The following is a 10815-nucleotide window of genomic DNA, read 5'->3' on the forward strand; positions in this document are numbered from 1 at the left end:
TGACTCAATGCAATACTTGTCGCCATCTTGAAAAATCACTCCTGTGCGATCATCGTTGGGCACGACGGTTGCAGAGGCAGGTAGGAAGCTAGTTGCAAGACATCAGACCAGATGGCGCCACCGTCATGTCGATATGCAAGAGAGAGAGAGAGAACAACAAAGTACTAGTGGCAAGTAAAAATGGCAACACTGCTAAACAAGTCGAAATGCGAGATCACGTAGAAAACGCTGCCCATCAGGAGGAAAAAGGCTTAAGACTTAAAGCTTAAAGGCTTAAGGGGCGCTTATACAAGCAGAACAAGAACACACAAAAAGTACTAGCCGCGGGCAAATATGCAACAGGACACCGCAAATCAACTACAAACGTGTGGCAGTGTATACACTGGCCATGTTGGGAAAAGGCTTAAGACGTGCAGAGAACTAGGTAGAAGCGCCTAAAGACCAGACACATCGGGGAAAAGGCCTAACCGCTACTGCAAATCACTCAGCTTTCCCTTGCGGCGACGGAGCATCCGCTTCCGTCGACAGCCAGTGCTCAACTGACGCTGCGTCCCAACAGCGGAGCGACCGACCGCACGTCTTCTCCCCACGAGAGCCAGAGCTGGACGTAAGCGCCACTCTACGGATGCTACGCATGCATGCGCGCTCCTAGTGCCACCTGCGGCGACCACCAGTGAGAAGTAACACGACCGTACCTGCGAGAGGTTAAGAGAGAAGTGAACCGCCCTCTGCGGGCCTTGCTCATTGGTCGTGACGTCATCCCATTGTCCCAAGCCTACAGTGTTTTTTTTTTTCATTAGCGGCCAACACAACTTCTTGGGACAAGGTCCACCTGCAATGAAGCCATGGCATGACGTCATCACTCAGGCATGCTGCTACATGATTCAAGGACGCGTACGGCTGCACTCTATAAGGAGACCTATTATTTATTGAATCACCATCCCAAGATTCTTTCCTTTTTACAACTATAACGATTGCATAAAAAAACAGAAAACCTACTGCAGAAGAGCACCATGCATGAAACCTGATCATAGCAAGCATTCTTATGTCAATGACTTAGTAAATGCGGCTTAGCAAAATCAAGAAAGAACAAAATAACCCAACAAGGAACTCCATCAGTGACTAATAACAAGGACTGGGTACACAACAGATCAACACAGAGCATGGTTAACAAGGAGCGCAGAACGATGTGCCCGTTCTATCCGAGAGTCAGACAGAGAACTGAATAATGATGCTTTCTTCCTCCTGAATAAAGTCACACGTCTATCCCCTCGCGGTCCTATTGTCTGTTTGTTTCCACTAATGCCCAACCGAACTGCCCTGGACAAGGTCCACCTGAAACAATAGAGCCGCGGCATGACGTCATCACCCAGGCGTGCAGCTGCATGATTCAAGGACGCGTACGCTCTAGACAGGGGACCTTTTATTTACTGAATGACCATCCCAAGATTATTTCATTTATTCTGCTATAATGATTGCATACGAAACAGAAAAACTATCACAGAAAAGCACTATGCATGAAAAGTGATCGTAGCAATTATACATTTTCATCCCAAAGACTTACTAAATGAGACTTGCGAAAATCAGGAAAGAACAAGATATCCCAACCAGTAACACCATCAATGGCTAAATACGAGGATCCCAGTGAGGAATGTCCACTCCATCCAAGCGCCAGACAGATAACTGAATAATGACGCTTTTTTCCTCCTGAATGAAGCCACGCACCTGTTCTCTTGAGGTTACTTTCCGAACTAACTGAATCGCAAAATTAATAAGAATCATGTCAGCGCTACTTCCGTAAAGAACAAGGGCGTGGCAGCACTATCATCATCGTCAAGACACTGCTGCAACAAAAATGCTCCTGGTCAAAAAGAAAAAATACTGAACTAGATGCAAAAGCATGCATGCACCATAAAACAGAACTGGTCTGGGCATGTCAGGACATAGCTCAGCGAACAGTGTCACACGGGGAAAAATCGCTGGTTTGTCAGACAACAAAAGAAAGCAAGCACAGAGAAACACTTGAACAAACTGGAAAACACCCAATCTCCAGCATCAAACTATTTCTAAACACACACACAGACCTCTTATTCAAAAACAATGCTCATCGTAAATCCACCCAGGAAAATGCACACCATCGACCAACCTCCCATTTTCTATTGCTACATTTTTTCTCCACTAACAGTCAACGCATTGCTACAGACACCTGAAACACAGATCCACTGCATGACGTCATCACATCCTATCTGAAGAGGTTTTCAGCGGGGCTAGACAGCGGCAAAGACAAACCTTCCTATTATTTATTGAATCGCAAGGTTATTTCCTCTGTCCTACTCTAATACCCCTGTCACACGGGCATTTCGATCCTTCTCGAATCCGATCTGCATCGAACTTCCCGAGCACGCTCGAGTTTTGACGCTGCTACACAGCCACTTTCAATGCGCATGTCCGTCTTAAGTTATGACAGTTCACCGGGGTCGAGGACGCAAATGGCGGCCGTCGAGCCGTCTTGAAATTCTCAATCCTGTTATGGGAACTGTCTTGAGTCAAGCAGGATCAAAGTTCGATCCTGCTTGGAAACGGCCGTGTAGCACCATCCGATCTGCATTGGGTTCAAGCAGGTTCGGTCGAGCAGGATCGAAAATGCCCGTGTGACAGGGGTATTAATGATGTTCACTCCTAAAATTCAAATACAAAAAGAACCATGCATGACATCTGATCGTAGCGATTAAGCGTTTTCATCTCAAAGACTTATCAGAAAACACCCTTGGTACTTTCAATCATTAGAATCACAACAGGGCGATTCCACGCGAAATGATCCAGCGGACCTGCTCGTCCCTCAGAAAACGATCGCGAACTTTTACGATTTTTTTTCTTTAGCAGTCCCTAATACGCTTCGTGCAAAACTCTTGTCGCGCCGCGGAGCGGGAACTTCTGAAAGTTCATGCGTAAGTCGGGCCTGCGTCGTTGCATTGGCCGCGTTCTCTTGTGTTGTGTTCAGGGATGTGTGAGCACATTTTTAGGCTTCGTGACATGTTGCAGTAACTGCTAATCGTCTCGCTCAACCTCCGCAATCCGTAAGTGATGCCGTCACGCACGAACTGTTGCGTAGTAGGTTGCACAAACACATATGGAAGTGCACCGCGAAACACAAGGTTCTACAGTTTCCCTTCGAAGCCGCACGAGATCGCCAGGCGGAAGAAACGGGTTTCAGCGGTCAAGCACGTTACAAAGTAAGCTGTTTCAATCCTAAAGCGGGTATGTGTGTTTCCTTATTCTGGCTTTATGCTTTTCAGAGATGGCAAACCGTGGACACCAACCAGGTTCAGCCGCATATGTAGTCAGCACTTCGTGGGTGGATCAAAATCTGATCACCCACATAGCCCTGCCTACGTACAGAGCCTGTTTCCCTCTTGCTACAAGAAGCGGACTTCTCAGAATGCGTTGGAACGTTTCAGCAGGTGGGCGCAACTCCGCTATCTTGTATTTTTCAAGCTAACGAAATTTTCGCCAAGCTTAATTTACGATACTGATGACGAGCCTTTCATGCTGAATAGCAACACACAGAAAGGAAGAGAAATTGATAATGGAATTAGTGGTTCCTTTTTGCCTCATGTTGTGTGCCATTTGGGAAGTCGGTAGGTAGAAATAATGAACTGTCCCTGCTGGCTTCGCGCAGGCTACGCCAACGGAGCCTCGGAAACCAGAGCACAGCAGCCACTTGCAACAGTGAACTTGATGCTCAAGATGCACCTGCTTTGAGTGAGTGCGATGAAGGTCATGGCGAGCAAGATTTTGAAGCTGGTGCTAAGGACGTAAGCCTTGCATGACAGCATAACTTCATTATTACTGACATATTTGTATGTCTTTCAACAGGTCGGCACTCAGACTACTGAATGCTACGAGCAAGAACCGGATGTGCCAATTATGTTTTGCACCATCGAGGCATGCGGATCAAGCGTGCTTACATCGCTGCCTTCGAAGGCACCAACAGAAATCTGTGGCGTCACCACCGTGTCAGTTGGACTTGATCCAATCAACGTAGAAGTGCTGCGTGAGGACGCGTCTTTCAAAGGATTCGCCTCAGTCAGCTGCAAGTCCTTGGCCAAGCAGGAAGATATACTTCGCAGTCTGACATCTGTGCAGCATAGTGCATTCATGATGCTTCTGAACATTGTACTGCGCTCACTGGGAAAGTCTGAAGACATTGCCGACTATGTCCTCTTGTTTCTAATGAAATTCAAGTTAGGACTGAGTTTCTCTGCACTCGGGGTACTCTTTGGCATCCACAGAACTACAGCAGTGCGGCATTTTTATGCCGTGCTAAAATGTCTAACGCAAGAAACTAGGGGTTGGATCTTCTGGCCGTCTGCTGCAGCAGTGCGCTCGCGTCTGCCAAAAGCCTTCCGTGAGAAATACCCAAACTGCAGAGGAATAATAGATTGCACAGAAGTTCCCATCTGCAAGCCTACAGAACCAGATAAGGCTCATGAAGGAAGTTTTTCACTCATGTATTCCAACTAAAAGGAACATACACCATGAAGTTCCTTGTGAGTGTAACTCCCTGTGGGTTCAGATCATTTCTTTCCAAAGCTTATGGCGGGAGAGCCTCGGACAGCTTTGTAACCTCTGATTCTGGGTTTCTTGAGCTAATTGAGCATGGCGATTTGATTCTTTCTGATAAGGGGTTCCCTTCGATAAAATCTTCGCTTGAAGAAGGTGTCATTGTAATGCCTCCGTTTGCAAGGGGTGGTGAACAGTTTTCTGCAGAGGAAGTGGATGAGACCTACCGTATTGCTTCAGTACGAATCCACGTGGAAAGATGCATTCAGCGAATGAAAGTATATGGAATCCTGACGCATAAGATGCGTAACGAGATGCTTTCTTGTGTTGACGACATCATTCACATGTGTGCCATACTAGCAAACCTCCAGCCACCTATCATTCAGAAGGAAGCACCAGAATGTGCGTGAAGTTTTACTGCATGCATGCTTTTGATGGAGTCTCAGTGGGTCTGGGGTGCTATCTCTTTGCAGCGGACCATTATCTTTTATGTGTAACGTACTGGCTCTAAACTTGTTAGTGTGCTATTTGGTGCATGCATGTTCTTGTTGCTTTAGTTTTGTAACAATTCGTGTTCGCACTGCCAACTGTCAAGCAGTTGATGCTTCTCATGACATACATGTAATGCCAAGAACACTTTAATATTGCAACATAATTTCCATTGTACAATGCATTTAGATCCCGGTTTCCTTTGTAGGACTTTGCCATGTCCTAGTTCATGTCACTGTTCTTTTGAAGGGCTGGCAAGTAGTGGAGGAAATAAAACATTTCGAGCCTTGGAACTAGTTCAGACAGAAATTTTTCGTCACTTGGAATGACGACTGCAACACGTTGTTTGGTTGAGTAAACGAAGAAGCAACATCTTCTTAAACCTGTGCAGTACTAATGACAGCTGAACTTGTGTGTAGTACACGTGCACAGTTTTTAGCTTGAGTTTCCCAGAAGCTGTAAAAAGCAGGTATGGCACGAATGACGTCATCTTGTCGAAATCTACTATCTCCATTTCTTTCCGCGAAAATGGACACTTGATTTCCACAAGAACAGTTTCTCCGTCTTTCACAAAAATTCCGTCAGGAGAGCAACACAGCCATGGCTGAGGAAACAAAATGACAGTTCCTACTCTCTGTACACATACACTCATGTCATGCTCCAGGGCTCCCCTTGCAGCATTCTCCATCTTCAAACCATACTGAGTAGCACACGACGAGAAGTTCCTCTCGTGGAGGAAGCTTTCAGCCAATGCAGCCATATTATTTTGGCATGTCTTTATACGATGTGCTTTTGAGCTTGCAGATATCCTTTCACGTCTAACAGAGTGCCACAGCTTGCATGAGTACTGTTGCTTTGTCTTTTTCTCGATCTCTACACACTCGTACGGTTCTACCACTACTCTTGTCAGGTAATAAAATATGCATTCTTGCGATATTCGGCACAAGTACTCCACTTTGCGTAGCACAAAATGCCCAGGATACACAGCAGCGTCTGTTTCATAAGGGGAGAACAAATCAACACCACGCAGGCTTCTCATGTGAGGAATGGGTGATAGCTCGTGTTCCCGAGGTTCCTGTTCAGACTGAGGCTTCATCTGTGCTTTCAGCATCAGGCTGAATGAGCAGTTAATATCCAACGCATCACTTGGGAGTTTTTGGAGGATACTTGCAACGTCTGTCACAGGTGCTGAACATGGCAGCTGGGCTGGGATTTCTTCAATGCTTTTGGTTAGCAGGGTATCGATGCGCACCCCCTTTTTGTACAAGTTCGGTTTATCAGCAGATGGGACGCCCCATCTTCTGACATCGGATGTACACGACTGCGGCTCTTCTGTGTTGATGTAGTGGGACACAGCTGCGATGTGCTTGCATACTCCACGCTTCCCAGCACGGCACTGGCAGTAAGCACTCTTCAGAATCTGCGTGTCCGGGCACACCTGGTATGAGAATGGATAACAAAATTCAACATTCTAAGCTCCGCGCATTGGTACAGGCCTGGACGAAACCTTGTGGAACGTTCAAACGGTATATCTACTACGCGATATTTACGGGAAATGAGTGAGCGTGCATTGACACGTTTACGCGTAACTGTATTTTCACTGCATGTCCGTTTACCATTCGCGTTCCACAAGCTTCTGACCGGCTGTTTAAAGGAAAGGAAAAAGAAGGCAAGCACGGTCGTACGTGCTTACTTCAATCGTAATCCTGTAAGGCTTTGCGGTAACACGTGTCTGCGGCTTGCAGGCCCCGGTGATCGTCAACCTACCGTTCGACTTCGTTTCAACAACATCGCTTACGTGACGACTCCGACACAACTGTATGCCCTTTTCTGTAGTTGAGGTCCTGAAATATTTGCGTGTTGTTGACGCGGACTGAAATCCGCAATGCTGCACAATGTCACACATTTTCAACCGCGGCTACAAGCATCCAAATTGGCCGCGCTTGGAGTGACTCACGCAAGAAGTTCTCTCCCCGGTCGACAGGTGGCCTCAGAGCACCACCTACAGGGCGTGCACGAAGCGTTTAGTGCAAAACGATATACCACGAAACATTTCTTCCCAAATCTAAATGGTGCGGGTGCTAGACACGAGCAAAGTTCGGAGCGCTGGCGAAAACCGTGCCTGGCGTGAACGGCAGCTGCGGCTCATAGAGAGCACCTAGAACTGTGCGGTTTTCTTTTGCTTATAGAGGATACCATGCTCTACACATCATTCAAATCCTGGTTGTCGTGCTGTAATCGGTGCTGGTATACAAAGGCCGGAAGGTACGAAATTTTCCTCCTACTTCGCGCTTTTTTTTTTTTTTTTGGAAAATCAAACCATTAAATTTTCATGAATATTTTTTCCTCACAAGGCGTTATAGAATACTTCAACAGGAAAAAATCGCAAGACACGTAACTTTTGTAGTCATTGTAGGAAAAATAGGGGAAATATGCGATTTTTCCAAAATTCGCTACAATCGAGCGTAAAACACGCAATGAAGAGGTCGGAAGAGAAGTCTGAAACTAAAGCTGTTTTTTAGAACGAGCCTTCCTCTACAACATATTAAAAAATCTCGAGGGTGTTTTTTCGTATGTAAGAGAAAATCATTTTTTTGTAGTAGAGGGTACTACGGCCACACTGACCCACGTTGCATGTATCCGGTGGGGTGCTATATTTGTTTCTTTGCCCCTGTTTTAATTCCTTCTATTTCCAATTTTTCTCTGGTCTGGTTGGGTTTTAATGAGCAAGCAATATGCTGTGGCACATACTGCTGCAAGGTTACCGTAGTCTTTTCTTCTGTAACATAACGCGCGTATTACAATCCTGGGTGGTTAAGTTTATGCTTCCGGCGTGCACGATGCCGGCGACAGATATTGGGCTTTAGTGGCTGGTGACCGGCAGGTCTAAGTAATACTTTATGTCGTGTGAGCTAAAGCCTTGCGCGGATGAGCTTTTTGACATCCGCATCCTACCCGAAAAATCCGCGTCTCCCAGGGCACCCAGCAATAGTTAAGTTTCTCGATATATCAGGCTAATTTCCCAGGAAATAAACGTTATTTCCCGTCAGCACAAAACAGCACACACACACACACACACACACACAAAAAGGCTAACAAAAACAGCTGTCACCAAACTTCATCCACACCGTCTCTTTCATTCTGGCAGTGAAAACCCCGGAGCGGCATAGCTTTTGTAGCGAGGACAGGTCCTGAGCGTCCATGATGCTACCAAAGGATACACGACAGCAAGTACAAATTTAGCTGCCATGGAAGAGTATACGGTACCAAGAACAGCAACACATTTTGCAAGAAACGGGATAAGTAGAGTTTATTGCAAGTGAAACGCAAGATTGGCGCCGAACGCGCACCTCGACTCGAGACGCCAGAGATCTCTTCCAGACGCGCGAGCGGCTTGCGTACACATTGTACTCTATATTCGGTACCTAGTGTGAAGCAAATTGATGGCGCAGTCTCGCGGTTTATCCGCATCTGATCCGCTCCTGATTCAGCGCGATCCTCCAATCATCCGGCGATCATCCAAACCGCTACTCCACGCGAGCTGGTACAGAAAAAAGTACGTGCCGCTCTTATGTTGATGTTGATGTTGATGAAGAAAAATACTAGGGAGACGTTAATTCCCTCAAACCTGAAAGGATAGCTGTGTCATCAGGCCTAAAATCTAGTCTCAAAATCCCGGCGTTCTGATTGCACAACAGTCAGTACCACGTCACGCAGGATATACTTCTTAGTACAAGAAGAAAGAAACAAAATAAGAATATCCCAGCCAAGTGTTCACGTTGTATCAACGAACTTGACAATTGATTGCAATGTATTCGCTACTATTGAAATCGTAAGTGAAAGTAGGTAAGCTTTCCAAGTAAAAACACTTAGTAAGTGTTAGGAATTTTAGTATTTATTTTTAGCCCGAGGACTTCCAAGACCTGCAATATCGCAACCGGGGATTTCGCAAAAATTCCACGCGTACCAAAAGTGGATGTTTCTCGAGGGGACATTTTTTCCGGGGGACATTTTTTACAGGGGACATTTCTTCCGGGAAAAATTTTTCCGGGGACATTTCTTTCGAGGACATTTTTTTCCGGTTCCCGCAGCCGACAGTCTGTGCTTCTTCTGGGCACCCTTCTCATTGCTGGCGGCAAATTTAAAGGGAAAGTTCTGAAATGGGATATCCATATGTGTGCGAAAGCCACTCGAAGTCTGTGGATACTAAGAAGGAAATTTCGTCATGGCACAACAAAACATATTAAATTAACAGCATATAAAGCGTTAGTCCCGAGTGGCTCGGGACTAACATCTTTTTTTTTCTTTTACAAATCAATCAATCAAAACATTAGTTCCACCTTATTTAGAGTATGCATCTGCAGTCTTGGATCTCTGCACATCCACGCTATCCGAGAAAAAACAAAGAAAGAACACAAAATGCAAAGGTCTGCTGCACGGCTTATCTTGTCTAAGTTTCGAAGGACTTATTCGGCTAATGTTTGTAGCGACCAATAAGTTTAGATTCACTTGCACACAGACGCAAAGTAAATACACTAAAACAGAATAGTCAGTTAAATACAAACATTTCGTCATGAATACAAAACGCGTCCGCAAAATGTTCTAGTGTGAGAACTCAGCGCCAAAGAAAAATCAGCAGGTGAATATAAATAAGCGAGGGCCAACGAAATATAACATTTGGACTCCACGCTGTGTCCAGAAAGTCAGACAAGCTAAGATAGCATAACACCAAGAAGTCACCAGATGCAGTCCACAAAGGGACAAAAGGGAATAATTGGCTTTCGTCGGGACCTCCTTCTTTCTTTCCTTCTTTTTCTGTAGCTGAGTTGACCTTGGCAACCCAAACATGACGTGAGATCCCTGCATCTCAATAGTCAAGGAGGTCACACGTATTTATGGGACTACACAATCCTGCGGAGGAGTGAGTTATTTGTACTAAGGGTAATGGTTACAGCTTCCTCCAGGCTGAGACCCGTATGTTCGTGTGGAGCCATCTACATGCGAAAAAATCGTGAATCGGAGATGCCGCCTCACTCGTATCCCCTCTTAAGGGGAACTTTCATCCACTGAACATGCATCTACGCGCCTAATATTCATACTGGTGAATTTGAAATCCACAGCGCTCAACTGGAGCCATGTTCCTTTGGTCCGGATGGTTGTCATATTGAAAACCAACCAGAAAAAGATCGGAAATACGAAAAATTAAAACGAGAGCCCAAGAAACAAATATAGCACTCCACCGGATACATGCAACGTTGGACAGTGTGGCCGTAGTACTCTCTACTAAAAAAAAAAAAAAAAAAAAAAATTCTCTTATATACGAAAAAACACCCACGAGATTTTTTTATATGTTGTAGAGGAAGGCTCGTTCTATAAAACAGATTTGGTTTCAGACTTCTCTTCCGACCTCTTCATTGCGTGTTTTACGCTCGATTGTAGCGAATTTTGGAAAAATCGCATACTTCCCCTATTTTTGCTGCAATGACTACAAAAGTTAAGTGTCTTGCGATTTTTTCCTGTTGAAGTATTCCATGATGCCTAGTCAGGAAAAATATTCATGAAAATTTAATGGTTTGATTTTCCACAATAAAAATCGCGGAGTAGGAGGAAAATTGCGTAACTTCCGGCCTTTGTATACCAGCACTGATTACAGCACGACAACCGGGATTCGAACGCTGTGTAGAGCATGGTTTCCTCTATACGCAAAAGAAAACCGCGCGGTTCTAGGTGCTTTCTATGAGCCGCAGCTGCCGTTCGCGCCAG

The 10815-nt window shown here is 45.4% G+C and overlaps 1 protein-coding gene across 1 annotated transcript; it reads left to right on the forward strand.

The window, feature by feature from the left end:
- The first annotated feature begins 3001 nt into the window (after window positions 1-3001).
- Window positions 3002-5339, forward strand: LOC135400871 (uncharacterized). The gene is made up of 4 exons (XM_064632832.1): window positions 3002-3233; window positions 3297-3461; window positions 3680-3815; window positions 3877-5339. The coding sequence occupies exons 1-4, from the start codon at window positions 3085-3087 to the stop codon at window positions 4522-4524; spliced, it is 1098 nt and encodes a 365-aa protein (XP_064488902.1). The 5' UTR covers window positions 3002-3084; the 3' UTR covers window positions 4525-5339.
- Window positions 5340-10815: the final 5476 nt, after the last annotated feature.

This window comes from Ornithodoros turicata, chromosome 1 (genome assembly GCF_037126465.1).
Source record: "Ornithodoros turicata isolate Travis chromosome 1, ASM3712646v1, whole genome shotgun sequence".
NCBI classification, from domain to species: Eukaryota; Metazoa; Arthropoda; class Arachnida; order Ixodida; family Argasidae; genus Ornithodoros; species Ornithodoros turicata.